At 35.3% G+C, this 17,839-nt stretch overlaps 1 protein-coding gene across 1 annotated transcript in view; it reads left to right on the forward strand.

The window, feature by feature from the left end:
- Positions 1-17,839, forward strand: part of SVEP1 (sushi, von Willebrand factor type A, EGF and pentraxin domain containing 1) — a 350,045-nt gene that overhangs the window by 194,043 nt on the left and 138,163 nt on the right. The window contains exons 12-17 of the mRNA XM_044678439.1: positions 1,718-1,912; positions 4,422-4,543; positions 6,787-6,895; positions 9,850-10,041; positions 10,519-10,752; positions 15,943-16,104. Coding sequence (XP_044534374.1) covers positions 1,718-1,912; positions 4,422-4,543; positions 6,787-6,895; positions 9,850-10,041; positions 10,519-10,752; positions 15,943-16,104 — 1,014 coding nt within the window. The remainder of the gene's footprint in view (positions 1-1,717; positions 1,913-4,421; positions 4,544-6,786; positions 6,896-9,849; positions 10,042-10,518; positions 10,753-15,942; positions 16,105-17,839) is intronic.

The following is a 17,839-nucleotide window of genomic DNA, read 5'->3' on the forward strand; positions in this document are numbered from 1 at the left end:
CAAAGCCACCTATACTTCATGTCTCTGCCATACTGCACCTAGCCAACCTCCATTCCAGTGTCACAGATACACACACATATGTATATATATAAAACTTTCACATAAATTTCTGATTCTGTGTTACCAAAGAAATGTCCAGTGGGCCTAAGGGGAAGACAAGTGTGGATTCTGAGGACACCAAGGCAAAGAAATCCATTTATCCAGGATGTGCACCCATTCTAAAACAAAAAAATGTTTTTCCAGACTTGGCACCTATAGTATAAAGTGTATTTCTGAGATAAAATTCAACTACTTCCCAGCTGTGTGACCCTGGGCAAGTCACTTGACCCCCATTGCCCACCCTTACCAATCTTCCACCTATGAGACAATACACCGAAGTACAAGGGTAAAAAAAAAAATTCAACTAAGGGAACTTGTCAAGAAGATTAGGATTGGGGGCAGCTGTCAGGCCTAGAGACAGGAGGTCCTAGGTTCAAATCCGGCCGCAGACACTTCCCAGCTGTGTGACCCTGGGCAAGTCACTTGGCCCCCATTGCCCACCCTTACCACTCTTCCACCTAAGAGCCAATACACAGAAGTTAAGGGTTTAAAAAAAAAAGAAGAATATTAGAATTCCTGCCATAGAGCCATCAAATATATCTTTTTGCCTTATTGCATAGTGGCAAGGCCATCTACCACCAATTGTTGCTTTAACCTTTGGATATTAGTTAGATCACTACCCTCATAAAAGATGTATTTCTAATTCTAATGCAATCAAAGGTTTTTATTGGATTATTTTTAAAATTGTATTTGTTGAGTACTAAGTGTACTTCATAGATCTTCATAACAAAAATTGTTATAAAATATCAATAAAAAGTCATCTAAAAATGCCACAGATTTCTTACCCTCACATTTTGTTTGTTATGCCACACCAGTATTCCATTTGAGGCATTATTATAAAGTTATTTGAAGAAAAAAGTTAGGAGAGTTTGAACGGAAAGCTCCCTATTCTCTGCCATCTTGACTCTGCCCCATCGCTGCTGGTCTGCTTTTTTTTCCCCCACTCTATTTAGCAAAAAAAAAAATTAGCAAGAAAGTATATTGCTTTAAAGCAAAACACTGACACTGTTCAGATCTGGGTTTTTAATATTCCTTGTCATCAGATGCCTTCCATCAACATTTCACCAAATACTCTCTTATTCTTGTTGTCATGATCTTTATTTGAGTTGGAAGAAAAGAGGGGTTGAAAGATCCTGAAAATTTTATTTCTCTGCCATAGTTTTTGTCCAGATTGTTTTCATCTTTAATGAGGGAATTGCAGAAACATCCCCATCAACACAGGAGTACATGTAGCTCTTCCTAACCTTAAGAGCATACAGTACCCAATTACCTATGCAGAACCACTTTTTAGTAACATTTACAAAACATCTTTTTCCACTTTTAACTCTCATTTCAATGTAAACCTTTTGATAGGAACAATAAGAAAGCAAAAAGGCCACCTCCCTTTGCAAAGTTCAGACTCAGTGTTTAAACTTCTACATTGTAAATCTTATAGTATCATATAAGGAGGAGGAAGGGGGATGATAAAAAATATTGCTAGTTGTGCATTGTAGAGTCAGTTCTTTGAGAACTGGGACTGTGTTTTTGACTTTGTATCTCTTGCCACAGTTCTTGGGACGTAGTAGGTGCATGCTACATGGTAGTTAATTGTATGTAATTAGAGTATATTTTTGTATAGGTTCTCCCTGTGAAATTCCATTCACTCCTGTTAATGGAGATTTCATATGTACCAATGACAGTGTTGGTATTAACTGCACACTAAGTTGCCTAGAAGGCTATGATTTTACTGAAGGATCAGCTGAAAAATATTACTGTGCCTTTGAAGATGGAATCTGGAGACCTCCATATTCTACTGAATGGCCAGACTGTGCTGGTAAGTTTACTTTGCATTCATTTCTCCCATGATAAAAATATTTCTCACTACTTGGGGCTACAATTTCTAGAGTATTTAGAAATATTCATGGAAAGATCTACATGAAATTATGAAAAATGGAATGAGTAGAGCTAATAAAACATTATATACAGTAACAGAAATAATGCTTGAAGAATAACTTGTGAATATCTACATCCAGAGAAAGAATTGATAAAATGGAATATAAGACGTGGTTTTATATATGCATATTTTTGTCAAATGAAGCCTTTTCTAGGGAGGGAGGTAGTTGGTCATTTTAATGTAACCAACAAATTAATAAATAAAATAATTTGTTAAAAGAAATGTGTATTCAGAGAAATATTTTCCCCTAAGAATCAATGTTGTTGACTGCTTGATCACATAGTTCGATGGGGATATGATTGGGGATGTAGATTCTAAGCAATCACCCTAATGCAAATATCAATAATATCGAAATAGGTCTTGATTGATGACACATGTAAAAACCGGTGAAATTGCTTGTTGGCTACGGGTCAGGGGTGGGAGGAGGGGAGGGAAAGAACATGAATCATGTCACCATGGAAAAATATTCTTAATCAACTAATTAAATAAAATTTTTCAAATTAAAAAAATCAATGTTGTTGGACATGAGGGGGCACTGGAGCATTAAAGTAGGGATAAAACACAGGAACACTTTTGGTATTACTTATTACTTTTTTAATAAATGCATTTACTTTTAATGCTACTGTCCATAATATATGGGTATTTGTTTTGTGATGAATCTATTTGCCAGTGTAAGCCCAGGCAAGTTGCATAACCTTTCAATGCCCCCAGAAACTCTAAGACTATGAACTGCAGAATGATTGTGAATCTGCACTGGGAGTGGAAATATCCCCATTAGGAGTACTCTATACATTTCTGGTTATAGAACATTTAAATATATATATATATATACATATATATATATATATATATTTAAGATTGCCTATGTTCTAGTGAGGGCTCAGATTCTCTGGTAGATAGTCAGAGATATCAGAGATTCAATTTTCCAACTTTCCCTAAGGTATAGATGTCCATCAGTATGATTCTACTTCTAATCCCATTGGTACTAATGGAGAGTTCCCCTTTGCCACCATAAAGAACTTGTTGCTGTATTTAGGGGTCTATGGCTTTGTATCTATTTGCTTTCCATTAAAGGCCTCTTCTTCCACCAATGTATGCGTGGTCTCTCTGAGTTCAAACCAGAACAATCCTGACCTCATAGAAGAGAGATCAGACTCTTTTTCTCACATTTTTTGGCTTGTTAATTTCATCTCCCTTTCCCAAACTTCCAGCCATCACCTCAGGGATGGTTTACTTAAAGATTAAGTTTGGGCTCTCATGTGAAGCGCTCCCCAAGGGGAAAAACAGAAAGGTACTCAATGTACACAATATGCATCAGGTAAAGAACAGGTTTATGTCCCATACACAAAAAGAACCTATTACATAAAACATTCACAAGCATGCATAAATAGAAATACTTAAACAAACAGCAGTAGTGTACTATTGTTATACTTTGCCAGGATAAGACTCTAAAACCTTACCAGAACATAAAGCAGGGACAGCTAGGTGGCTCAGTGAATAGTGAGCCATATCTGGAAATGAGAGGTCCTGGGTTCAAACCTGACCTCACACACTTGCTAGCTATGTGACCCTGGGCAAGTCATTTCACCCCAATTGCCACCCCAATTACCTAGCCATCACTGCTCTCCTTACTTGGAACCAATACTTAGTGTTGATTCTAAGACAGAAGGTAAGAGGTTTTTTGTTTTTTTTTTAAATAGCATAAGGCAGGTTGTCAGGCATTTCAAATTTAACCTCAGTTCTGCTTCTCATAATCTGTGTCTTCTGACAAGCTGTGCTATGGATAGGGTTCATCCTCAGGCCAGTGGTCATCTGCTTCAAGAACAAAGGAGTGATTGTTAGGGACTCCTCTCAAAGTGCAGCAAGCCTCAACAGAAGAGCCAAGGTCTCTGAACCTCTTAAACATACAAGATAACCTCTAAGCCTGGATGCATTCAGGAGCAAGACACAGTCATTTAAGACAAGGAAAGAATAAACACAGAAGATGCACCCTGGAAAGATCATTTTGCACAGTGTTAAGAAAAATAATATTTATGACCTATTCTTAGCTTACTCAACAAGCCAAGTCGATATATCATGAAAAACCTGCAGAACTTACTTCTTGTAACTTCTAGAAGTGTTCTGGTGATTGGGAGGTTGAAACTCTTGAATTCTGGAAATCAAACTCTTATCACTAGGTAACTCTGCAATTTTGTGTCACTCTGTGTTTATTTCCGAATGCTTCTTAAGTGGCATCTCTGGTTTTTGTAAAGAACAATGTGAAAAGTGAAGCATTAAGTTCAAGTCATTTCCCATAAACTTCTCCATATCAGAGTTTATCTGACGTTAAAAAACCTTCCATTAGAAAATCACTGACAAACAGAAACTGCTTTCTCCTTATATTTTCTAGTAAATCGCTTTGCAAATCATGGATTCAAGTCGTTTGAGATGCTCTACAAAACAACATGCTGTGATAATAATGATCTCCTCAAAAACTTTTCTAAAGCTTTTGAGACTACTCTTGGTGAAATGGTAGGTTAGTAGTATTCCTTTATTTCTTTTTCTTTTAGTTGTTTGAAAGATATTATCAAGACTTTTTTCACAACAAAGTTTTTTGAATTTTACTTGGTAGTCTACATTTTGAGTAATTGCTCTGAAATTTTCTTTCCCTTCAGTTGTGCTACTTGTTGCTAAGCATAAGTTTTATCATGAATATTGAATTTGAGGAATTTCATTCATTCACTCATCAGTCATATTTTAAGCACCCATTATGGGCCAGATGTTATACTAATCACTGGAGTCACAAAGAAAAAAAATTATATTATTCCTACCCTCAACAAGCTTATATTCTGTTATAGAAGGAAGAGAGGCAACAAAAAAAATGAAGAGCAAATACTAAATGTATATAATCTATATGCTGAGTAATTTCCAGAGGGATAATTTTTAGGTGGTACTAGCAACTAGAAGGAATAGAATAGGCTTCCTATAGAAGATTTTATTTTGTGAAATGGTTTACTTAAAACCCATAGACAGGGGCAGTCAGGTGGCATAGTGGATAGAGCACCAAGTCTGGAATCCTGGGTTCAAATTTTAACTTAGATACTTCCTAGCTGTGTGACTCTAGGTAAGTCACTTAACCCCATTTGCCTAGCCCTTGCCCTTCTGTCTTAGAGTTGTTACTAGGACAGAAAGTAAGAGTTAAAAAAAAGACACATACATCCCAAGATAATAAACTAGAGTGGGTTTTATTTGTTTTCTCATGGAAATCAGCTTCCTAGACATTTTTCAGATTATAAATTCTCATTTAAAACAACATCACCTGTTCAGAAAAAATAGAGAAAGTTAGTTTCTTTAGGGGTATCTAAGCGACCTAATGGATAAAATGCCAGACCTGGAGTCAGGGAGACTGATCTTCCTGAGTTCAAATGTAGCTTCAGACAGTTACTAGCTATGTAACTTTTGAGCAATTCATTTAACCTTATTTGCCTAAATTTCTTCATCTATAAAATGAATTAGAGAAGAAAATAGCAAACCACTCCAGGATTTCTGTCAAGAAATCCCCAGGGGGCAGCTGGGTAGCTCAGTGGATTGAGAGTCAGGCCTAGAGATAGGAAGTCCTAGGTTCAAATCTGACCTCAGACACTTCCCAGCTGTGTGACCCTGGGCAAATCACTTGACCCCCATTGCCTTCCCTTACCAATCTTCTGCCTTGGAGCCAAACATAGAGTATTGACTCCAAGACGGAAGGTTAAGGGTTTAAAAAAAAAAGAAATCCCCAGATGAGGTCACAAAGAGTTGGACATGGATGGACTAGAGAACAGCAGTCTCTCCAAGTATATTTTAAGTTGGTAGAGAAAACAGGAATGACATCACATGGGCATCTTCCACAGTGCCGTGGAAGTAAGCATTTAACAAAAGCTTATCAGTTTATTTTTAGTCTATGTAAAATATGTTCAAAATAAGAGATGCAAGATTACTAACACTCTTGAATTTAAGGGGAGAAAATCAGTAAATAAAATCCTTAGAAACTAAATTAGTACCTATCTGCATTTGAGAAGGCAACAGTGTAAACTCATCAAAATCCCAAATTAAGTAATACAAACATTGATGGAATGCACTGTCTCTTAATCTCTGTCTCCTGGCTTCTCTGGATTCCTTCAACACTCAATTTAGGAACCAGTTACATGAATAGAGAGCCAGGCCTGGAGTCAGGAGGACCTGGATTTAAATCTGGTCTCGGACTTTTCCAAACTGAGTTACCCTAGGAAAGTCATTTACCCCTCTTTGCCTAGTCTTTGCCCTTTTGTCTTAGAATTATTTCTAGTCCAGAAAGTAAGGGTTTAAAAAAAGTCTTAATTTAAATCTGATTTTCTACAGATGGCCTTTCCTGTCCCCTTACCCCACCCCACTTTTAGTGACTTACTTCTGAAATTACCTCTATTTTTCCCTGTAAGTTTTTTATGTTCACTTCTCCCATTAAAGTGTAAATGCTTTATGGACAGGGACTGGTTTGCCTTTCATTGTAATCCCAGTGCCTGGCAAATAGTAAGGCTTTAATAAATGCTCCTTGAATGACTACTTCAGTCTTTAAGAGTATGTACAAAAACCAAAGCAGTTGGAGTGGAGGGAGGAGAGAAATTAAATTGTTGTTTGTCAGTCACAAGTCTAAGAAGGTTAAATTGTAATGAATTCAATATATGATAAGATAAATATATAGAAGAGATAGTTTGATATTGAGATTGGATTTACAACTTCTTCATTTGGGGTTTTTCTAGGTCCCATCATTTTGTAATGATGCTGATGATATTGACTGCAGACTGGAGGACCGGACACAAAAACACTGCCTAGAATATAACTATGACTATGAAAATGGCTTTGCAATTGGTAATTAAATATTGTAATTCCACAAAATCTATTTAGTATCACCAGTTTTCAAATATGAAGCACAGAGGAGAATTTATTGATCAAGAAGTTAGGCATACTATATGGTTCATTCAAGAAATATTTATTGAGTATAAAATTAGACAACAGAGAGGTTCAATAGGGAAAAAATGTAAACTCTGCTTTATAATTTAATACTAAACAGATTAAAAGTGTTATCTAATGACTTTTAAGGAAGAAAAATGAAGACATGTTATGATTTTTAAATTATGTGAGTTAGAGTAGACAACCCATTAGAAAGTGAAATATAATCTCTTTGTACCCAAGATTAATTTTCAATCATAAGAAGGCATCCTTGAAAGTATAGACCAGAAAATAAAAAGAAAGTAAGAAAATATAGCCCAGATCCTATGTAGTTGTACATACCTATAATCCCTGCTACTAAGGAGGCTGAAACTGCTGATCACTTTTGAGATCGAGTTCTCAACTGAAATGGGCAAAATAGCCTTTATCGGTATTTTAATTAAGCTTTATTTCCTTTGAAAGCAAAGTTTCTTTTTTCGTCTTTCTCTTTTGTTCTCTTGCTTTTACTTTTTCTTTCCCTCTAACTTCTCAATTTTTTCTTTTCTTTCCTCTAAAGCAGTGATTCCCAAAGTGGGCACTACCACCCCCTGGTGGGTGCAGCAGCGATCCAGAGGAGCAGTGATGGCCACACTTTTTTTTGTATTACATTCTATTCTGAGTTCAATAAATAGTTTCATAATTTTCAGGGGGCGCTAAGTAATACTTTTTTTTTGGAAAGGGGGCGGTAGGCCAAAAAAGTTTGGGAAGCACTGCTCTAAAGGAAAGAACCCATTTGAATAGAAAAGTTAATTTTCCAATTTTAATATATTTTGCTAATTTGGATACTACAAATTAGCATAAGCTATAATAATTCAGTGAAGGCTACTTTGAAGTTCAACTTTATACTATTTCTGGGGGAAATAAAGAAAGAGGCTGGCTTAAGCAAACTAATGGCATAAATAAAATGTCAGTACTGTTTATTTTGCTTCATCATTATATGAGAACTGCTTACAATTGTATATCTAAAGCTTTGTGTCTGATGATATTAGTTATCCTTATCTATTCACCATAATAACCCTCTTCTCATTGCTATTTCTCAAAAAAAAATTAACATTCATCTGTTGATGCTTTTAGATACTCAAACTACATTTAATTATCATTCTTAAGACTAGAGATCTTGGTAGGTAACTAGGCTTAGTACTATTAGTACGAGAGAGATAGAGACAGAGCCAGAGAAAGAGCCAGAGAGAGAGAGAGAGAGAGAGAGAGAGAGAGAGAGAGAGAGAGAGAGTGAGCTAGANAGAGAGAGAGAGAGAGAGAGAGAGAGAGAGAGAGAGAGAGAGAGAGAAAGTGAGCTAGAAGTCTCTAATGTAGGTTTTTAACCCAGGCCTAATTTATCTTGTACACTATAATACTACAAAAGCCTTATAACTAAAAGGGATCTTTGAGGTCACCTAGTCCTGATTGCTCATTTATGCATATGTCCCCTGTTAAATTTTATATATAGATATAGATATTTATTTAATTTAAATTAAGTAGTAATATTCTAAAGAAGCAGGGAGGCTATTCATTGAGACTAGAAAAAAAGACTTTAATTTTGTTTCCTCACATTCTCTTCCAACTTAAAGTGAATTTTATTCATTTATCTATGGAGCAAGGCAAATATTCTTCTCAGATCTCTCTCTTGCTCTCTCTCTTCCTTTCCCCTTTCCCTCTGCTGTGAGAATTCGATTGCTGGCTGAGCCAGTAATTACAGCTGGGAGTAATTCTTGCCATAATGGTTGGCAATCACTTAAAAGAGTTTAAGGCCTGGAAGTAACAGAAATAGTGTCATCCTCTCAACCTCGAAATGTTTTGCTAGTCAATAAATCAGCAATCATTTATTAACTTTTGTTCCAGACACTGTGCTGAAGTGGATAAAGAAGGGATAAAGGAAAAAAGTAAGGATGTCCCTGCCCTCAAGGAGCTTATATCCTGTTTTGTAGGAAAACAAAAGCTAGCCCATTTCTGTAGGGACAACAATGAAAACCCAAAGCAGGGCACTTTTTCTCTTGGTAATACTCACCAAGATGATGTATTTTTGGGCAGCTAGGTACCACAGTGGGTAGAGCTTCAGGCCTGGAGTTGAGAGGACCTGAGTCAAATGTGTCCTCAGGTATAGCATGTGACCCTGGGAAAGTCACAATCTAAATTGCCCTGCTCTCCTCCCTTAGAATCCATATTAAGTATAGATTTTAAGACAGAAGGAAAGAGTTTTTTTAAAAGGTATTTTACAAGTAAAAATAATTTTTATATCCATTGTCTCATTTAATCCTCACAGCACTCTGTGTTCTGTAAGGGAGCTGCTACAAATATTTATTAATCCCATTTTACAGAAAAGGAATCTAAATCTGAGTAATTAGATGACTTTTCAAAAGGTCACATAACATATTTAAAAAGTATCAAAGTCAGTATGAAAAAGAATGCTATCCACATCCAGAGAAAGACCTGTGGGAGTAGAAATACAGAAGAAAAACAACTGCTTGCTCACATGGTTCAATGGGGTATGATTGGGGATGTGGACTCTAAAGGATCACCCTAGTACAAATATCAATAATATGGAAATAGGTCTTGATCAGTGACATATGTAAAACCCAAAGAAATAGTATGTTGGCTATGGGAAGGCGGTGAGAGGAGGGGAAGGAAAGAACATGAATCATGTAACTATAGAAAATTTTTCTTAATCAATAAAATTAAATTAAAAAAGATAAACTGACTGCCAAACTAGAGAGAGAGAGAGAGAGAGAGAGAGAGAGAGAGAGAGAGAGAGAGAGAGAGAGAGAAGAAAAGTATCAAAGTCAAGACTCAACCAGACATTTATCAAATGTTTGTGTCTTCTTGTATCACCTGCCCAGGACCAGGTGGTTGGGGTGTGGCCAATAAAGTGGATTATTCCTATGAAGACTTCATGGATGTCATTCAAGAGCAGCCTCAGAAGCCTGTCACCACAGGGACTGGTAAAACTCAAAGTTCTCGGGTCAAAAGACATGAAAAACTTAGCACTTCAACATCCGACCATAAAATTAAGTTAATATTTAACATAACAGGTAATGAAGAAGTTTTTTTTTAATTGAGCATTATTTAAAGTTCTCACAAATAGATGACTTTTCCTTGTCACTTCATTTTGCTGTCAAATTAAAAAAGAAAAAACAACCACTGGATCTAAGAATTAACTGAGAATAACGTCCCTTGAATTTCATGAGTCTACTTTGAACAACTTTAGTGCTACAAATAGATTTTATCTTGACCTGATGAGCTCAGGCATATTTTTAAAATAAAGAAATTTGAGGGTGATTTTGTGTTTTGTAATAAGAGAATCCCATACAAGCCACTGGGAGTTTTGTACCATTGTGCAAAAAAATGATTCATTTTTCTTAGACTAGCGTTACACATATATGTGGTGTTTGTTTTCTTTTACTCATGTTCAAATACCTTTGGAGTTTTAAAAAGAATTTTCTTTTTAGTGAGAACCAGTTATTACAGTTTATGAAATATCAGGTGTACTTTTCTTTCCTTTATCTCAGCAAGTGTACCTTTGCCTGATCAGAGAAATGATACCCTGGAATTGGAAAACCAGCAACGACTCCTAAAGACTTTAGAGACAATCACCAACCGGCTCAAAAGGACTCTCAATAAGGAACCCATGTATACTTTTCAGCTTGCATCTGAGATGGTTGTAGCTGACAGCAATTCATTGGAAACAGAAAAGGCCTTTCTCTTCTGCAGACCAGGCTCAGTGCTAAGAGGACGAATGTGTGGTAAGATGCCCTTGTTTCATCTAAACCAACCAGTACATGTAAAATGTCTTTGCTTTTCCATTGTCACAATAGGGTTTGTGACTATTCATGGATCATAGGAATTAGAGTTAAAAGGATCCTTGGAAATCATCTTACTCCTATAATTAGGCAGATGAGACAACAGAGGCCCAGAGAAATGAAGTGATTTGGTCAAAATCTAGAAGTTTGTAATAGAACAGGATTTGAAATCCAGGTCCTCTGTCTCTTAAACTTTTCCTTCCATATACCACAAGGAATCAGACTAAGGAAGCAATTTTGTTGTTAATTTACATTTAGAGAATTTCAAAATTAAGTTGTGTTAATTATTCTTCAATCTCATGACTTTCAGAATCAGTTCCAAAATAAAGGAACTAAGTGTGCATTGTGGCCTATTTCATACTAAAGCTATAACTTGTAGATAATCTTCCACTATACTACCGAGTCAATGCATGCCTGTTTGTTTGATTTCTGCATACCTTCTGCAAACACATTATGCTTTTACCACCTTGTGAAACCTCATGCTAGTTGGTCTAATATATATTCCTAAAAATCAGTTATCAGATTTCAGGAAAGATGGTTATATGATGCGAAGGAAACTACCTCCCCCAAAACAGTGATAGAAAAAAAAAAACAACAAAAAGAAACAGAATGACCCAAAATCTTCAAAAGAAGACTTAAAACTCATTCCAAGAAGTGAGAAAATAAAAGAGAAGTTATGGGAGACTGGGGAAAGAATCATAAATTACAAGAAGGCAAAAACTCCAGAAGAAAAATGTGCTTAAATAACATCAAAACAAAGCTAGAAATTTCTCAAGAAAAAATTAAAATGAGTCATAGCAACACTAAAGGAATTAGAGACAAAAGTGAAATTTTAAATTTTTTCTTCTTTTAATAAAAGAAGAAATTACATATGTCTGAGGAATTTAAGGATAAGTTGATAAATTCAAACAGTTTAAGTACATCTATAGAATCTAAACACAACAATTGATTCAATGAAATGTAAAATTATTTTACTGAAGGACAAAATGGTGAAAGGAACACTAGAGCCAGAAAAATAATCCCAGAAAGCTATTCAATTGAGAAATGATGAAGACAAAAGTAATGGAACTGAAGGAATGATTAAAGAAAACCTTTTTAATTTATTTTTTTAAACCCTTGTACTTCAGTGTATTGTCTCATAGGTGGAAGAGTGGTAAGGGTGGGCAATGGGGGTCAAGTGACTTGCCCAGGGTCACATAGCTGGGAAGTGGCTGAGGCCAGGTTTGAACCTAGGACCTCCTGACTCTAGGCCTGACTCTCACTCCACTGAGCTACCCAGCTGCCCCAAGAAAAACCTTTTTAGAAAGTTGCTTTCCCCCAAGAAATGAAAAATAAAAGATTTAATAGAATCGCAGAGAAGGAAGCAATTCACAGAAATGCTGAAAATAAAGGAAAGCTTGCAAATTGGCCAAATTTTTAGAATTTCATCATGGAAAAACCACATATCAATTTACTCAGAAACTTGGTTTTTTAATCTTCAAAACCACAATGATGAGATAATCCAAAAAGTAGACAACAAAAAAAATCACATAAAAATAAAATATAAATATATTTAAACATTTTAAATAAAAAAGTAAAAATATAATAATCAGATAAAAGTGACATTTTAAAAGAACATAAAACCATTTTTGAATATCACCATGTTATTATACAAAAAAAGGAGTCATGCCAGAAAATGTTTGAATATGATAAACTTCACAAATATAGGATTTGATTCAAAATCTAAGCATTTTTTAAAATGTACATTTAAAATTTAAGTATTTTGAATAGATTCCTTTTTTAAAAATATTTCACTGAGTGCTTACTCTATGCCGAGCACTATACTAGGCATAGATAAAAATAGAAGAATGAGAAAGTCTCTGCTCTCAAAGACTTCACATTCCAATACATAAAAGAACATTCAGCAAGGGTCAAGGATTCATAGGTTCTAGTTTTGAAAGTCATAGAAATACAATAGATGTGAAGGCCCAGAAGCACAGTGACAAGGCAGATAAATGGTAAGGCTGAGTGGTCCTCCATCTTCCTGGAAAGATTGTTATTGGTGACTCTATATTCATCTAAGAGATGTACACAGCCAAAGCTCCCTGCTGGACTTGGAGATAGGACCAATGATTAATATAAAGGAGGTAGTAAACCTAAGAATCAAGAGTGGAAAAGGAGATCCAGGCTAACAGGGCAGGGGGAGGGGAAGTAAGAGGTAAGGGTAGGGGGAGAAAATCACCATTCAGCTAGGAAGGAAAATATTGTAGCCCACTCACACATATCATGTGCCTTTCTATTTTTCATTGACATCGTGTAATGCTTATCTTTAGTTGTTTGGAGGCAGTGGTATTTCAGAACTTGCTGCTATATAACACCACCAGTAAAATACTTACATTCAAAAGATGGGCCTTCCTATATAGGAAGCTTGGAGTCAGTAAAAATGTTTGCAGTTTCATGAAAACAATTCAGTGCACAGTACTACTCCTCTGTAGTACTGTGCCTAGCTCATTTAACATAGAAAAATTTCTGTTTCTGTAGACCTCTTCTCAAAATAAAATACATAGGATTACAAAGAAAATCAATTATGTTAAAATAGTCATCAAAATATTAAATAAATATGTAATAGAGTAAAATTGTCCAGCAGCATGTCTAATGACCACTAAAATTTTACATCACAGTCTGAGCATCCATTTGGTTTTTTTTCAGTGTGAATTGTTACACCAATCTCATTGACCATGGATATCATTGAAAAAGTCCTTTAATATTATAGTATTTAGTACATTTGGGACAATGGTCACCTACCAAAAGAAGTACCTGTACGACCTCACTCTAAAAGAAATGAAAGAAGGAATTCATCCTTCTTCATTTGTACTCTTGCATCCCTCATAAAAGGAAAATAAAGAATCACTACTTGATTAAAATCTTAAAATTTAATAGTATAATGTAAAAAAATAGAATAAAATCCACATCTTATACCATATAGTATTTAGAAGTGGATCAATATCATGAAAGGAAAAAAATTTCAAGAAAAAATAGAATGATGCCATAATTGTGGAAAGAAAATTCTTTATATTTGAACAAACTAGATAGAATAAATGGATTTGGTTACATTTTAAAAATCATTAATGATTTGCCCAACAAAAAGTAATACATATAGAGGGAATAAATGGATTGTGGAAATCTTTACCATAAGTAAGACTGATAAAAATCTAACCTATCTGATTGAATATCCACTCTCAATAAGGAACAGACTTGAAATTGTAACATTAGGATTAAATTCTTTAGTGAATTGGTAGTCAAAAGATATATGAATGGGCAATTTCAAAGAGAAGTACAAATTGTCAATAACTCCCTGGAAAATCTTTTCAAACTTTAATAAACAAATGAATGCAATTTAAAATAACTGTGAGATCCCATATTTTTCTTATTATTAATTTATCAAATATTCAGTAAAAGTGATAAAATTCTGTGTGGATTAGTTTGAAGATAAAGTCACTATTTTACTGGAGAATTGGAGCACTCATTTTGAAAAACAGGATGACAATATAGACCAGTGATGGCAAACCTATGGCACAAGTGCCAAAGATGGCACACAGAGCACTCTCTGTGGGCACATGGAGGACCCCCCTTTTTCTACACTTGCTGTAAAGGCACACCCTTTAAATAATTTTACTACACTCACAATACTATTGACAGCAATAGAAAAAAATCTGTTTAAAAAAACTGATACCAACCATGAATCCTAGTTCAATGCTCAGGGAATGACTGAATGAACTGTGTTTACAAACATAATGTAACATTACTATGATATAAAAAAGGAAAATTTGAAAAATATAAAGAAATATGAGAATACATATGAAGTGAGAGAGTGAAGATACAGCATCAAAATAACATACACATAAACTACGACTATTTAACAAATTGCAATAATCATAGCAATACTAGCAGAATCTCAAAACTTATCTAGAAAAAGATCAGAGAGGAATTTGGGAACAAACAGGATGTTTTTGTTAATTTATATACACAATTTTTAAAAAAATTAGACAATTTAGGATTTATGAGTTTATGCACTATCAGTTTTTGTTTTGTTTATTTAAATTTGTAGTTGGTTTTGCTGATGGTCACTAAGCTTAGAATTTAACAATTAAGTGGCAATATCAGTAAAAAAGATGTTTGATACTTTGCCTTTTTCCAGGAGCTGGTCTGAATCCCCTTCTTATACCCCATATTCTTTGGATCAAGGTCAGGGTAGCCTTGGCAATAACCTCAAGGTTCTAAGCTCTGGGCCTTAAAAATCCCAAGGAGATTTTAGTTCTCATCTCTCTTCAGATAATCTTAAGAGTCAGTGCACTTTGATCTCAAACCTCTTAAGCATCCCTAGATCCAAAAGCCTGAAGTGGGAGGGAGGTAAAGGAAAAAGGGTCTAAAATTGAGTCATTTTTCCATGGTAGGGTCCTTGAGTCTGGAAACTGAAGAGGTATTTACCAATGTAAACAATATCTTCAAAGGCGAGGAATAAATCTGCTTTTCCAAACCAGTCAAACTTTAGAAATGCTTTGAGTTGAACAAATGCGCCACTCACTACCTTTAACCCTGTGTCACTCACCAGAATGCATATACCCTAACATTTATTAGTCTTCAAAAAATCTACTTCTGTTTCTTATCACATAAGGGGGAAAGTTTAAGTAGCTGAAGACCTTTTTGCCTCCGGGGGAGAAGATGAGCAGAGGTCGAATATTGGAATTTAAATTGACCTAAAATTGACCCAGTCACTATTTTCTCCTTATCTTCAGGATGGGGCAAATATCCTACTTATTGTGAAGTCAAGGTTTTTCCTAACATTTAGGCCATTCTTTTATTCTAGGGCCGTGCTTAGCAGCCATATTTTGAGTCCTAAACTTTGTCAGCATAACACTGACATGTACAATTACAGATAGATGAGAGCTTCCATTTCCAGAAATAGCTATCTGAGAAGGTCAGGCTGATAAGAAAATGACAAGCAGTAAAAATTTCTCTCCTAAACAATAGTGCCTGAAATGTTGTTTGACCACTTTGAATTTCTGGAATGAAAGATCCCATTGGACATTCCATTGTTGTAATCCACTAAATTCTGCAATTAATCTTCAGTTGTTCTGCTTTGTCTACCTACAGTTAATTGTCCTTTGGGGACCTATTATTCCCTGGAGCACACTGTCTGTGAAAGCTGTTGGATTGGATCCTATCAAGATGAGGAAGGGCAACTCGAGTGTAAACTTTGCCCCACTGGTAGTTCCACTGAATATCTCCACTCAAGAAGCATCTCTGAATGTAAAGGTGAGTGGACCAGAGTCTGCTCTCATTATAGCTAAAAGGAATCAAACTTTGAAAACAGAATTTTCAGATGTAACAAATTGTTACAAAGGAAAGTAGGGCATATTAAAAGTAATCATACTAGATTGTTAATGTCTCTTTTGTGTTTTATTTATAAATCCTCACATGGGTATCCTTCTCCTTTAAAGCAATTCATTAATCTTTGTTAATTGAAATACATATAGCTTAAAACCCAAGAACCATATAGAATATAGGTCAAATCCCACTATTAATCATTTCTGAATGATAGTGACATTCACTTGGTATGCTGGATTTTCTTAAATCAAATACTGCTTGAAGGAAATAAACTTCCTTTGTGTTATTTAGAAATATTTCTGTTTCATGAAATTCATATTCCAAGATTTGCTATGAAAAAAGGAACTTGTTTTGATATAATGTTTATAAATTATTTATAAGGTTATATAGAAAGACTTTCAAAATCTAATTTGATCACCGTATTGTCTGAGAACTTGGTACTATGAAATGTTCTCATTTTATATAGATTAGTAAACTATAGCTCAGAAAAGCAGAGTCAAAGGATCTTAGACCTATAGTTTAAAAAGGGATCTCCTAAGCCATCTAGTGCAATCTTTTAATTTATTTATTTTAGGGCAAACAGGGTTGAATGATCTGCCCAGGGTCATATAGCTAGTAAGTGTCTGAGGCCAGATTTGAACTCACAGAGATGAGTGTTCCAGACTCCAGATCTGACACTCTACTATACCACCTACCTGCCCCAATCCTCTAATTTTACAGATGAAACTGAGGCCCTTGAAGTGAGCTAACTTGCTCAAGATCACACAGCAAGTTAGTAGAAAAGCTAAAAAATTAAAAATGCAGATTTCTTGTCTCCCAGCCTGAAATTCTTTCTACTGTGCCATAACTGTAGCCAGGATTTGGCTGCCTCAAATCCAGCATTCTTTTAGCTATATCACACTCCCTTTCATAATTAGATTGGATTTGTATTAAAGTAGGAATTAGTAACATATAGATAATGGCTAGCAGGGCAGTATTCTGGCTACTAAAATAGTTTATTTTCCCCGTGTTATCAAGGAGAGAGTGTTCCCTCATAGAAATATTCCCAAATATTTTAATAAGTGAATGTGTGTAAGCATTCTGAGCACATTTATTTCCTCCAAAGAACAGCACAATGAAGCCATACTTAAACAATGACATCTAAAAATAATTTATATCTCATTTCAAAAGTAGCCAATGTAGATGAGGCATTTCACCCTCCTCTTCTGTAGTAGACTTTGTGTCATCAAGACCCCTTGGCATCCTTCTCCAATGCTATAACTATATATGCTATATGTATAAGAAAAAAATATATATAGGAAATATATATGTATATATTTTCAATGCTATAATGCTATAAAAAGATGAAAGTCACCTTAGGAAGCAAGTTAAAAAGAAAGGACATTGGATGGGGAACTAGGATGATGTAGAAGAAAGAATCTCAAATAAAGTCAAGAAACTTGGGTTCTGAGGCAGTTAGGTGGTTCAGTGGATAGAGAGTCAGGCCTAGAGATAGGAAGTCCTGGGTTCAAATCTGAACTCAGGGCAAGTTCTTTATACCCATTGCCTAACCCTTGCTGCTCTTCTGTCTTAGAATCAATGTTTGAAGAAAGAGAGAGAGAGACAGAGAGAGAGACAGAGAGAGAGAGAGAGAGAGAGAGAGAGAGAGAGAGAGAGAGAGAGA

This window comes from Gracilinanus agilis, chromosome 1, assembly GCF_016433145.1.
Source record: "Gracilinanus agilis isolate LMUSP501 chromosome 1, AgileGrace, whole genome shotgun sequence".
Classification (NCBI taxonomy): Eukaryota; Metazoa; Chordata; class Mammalia; order Didelphimorphia; family Didelphidae; genus Gracilinanus; species Gracilinanus agilis.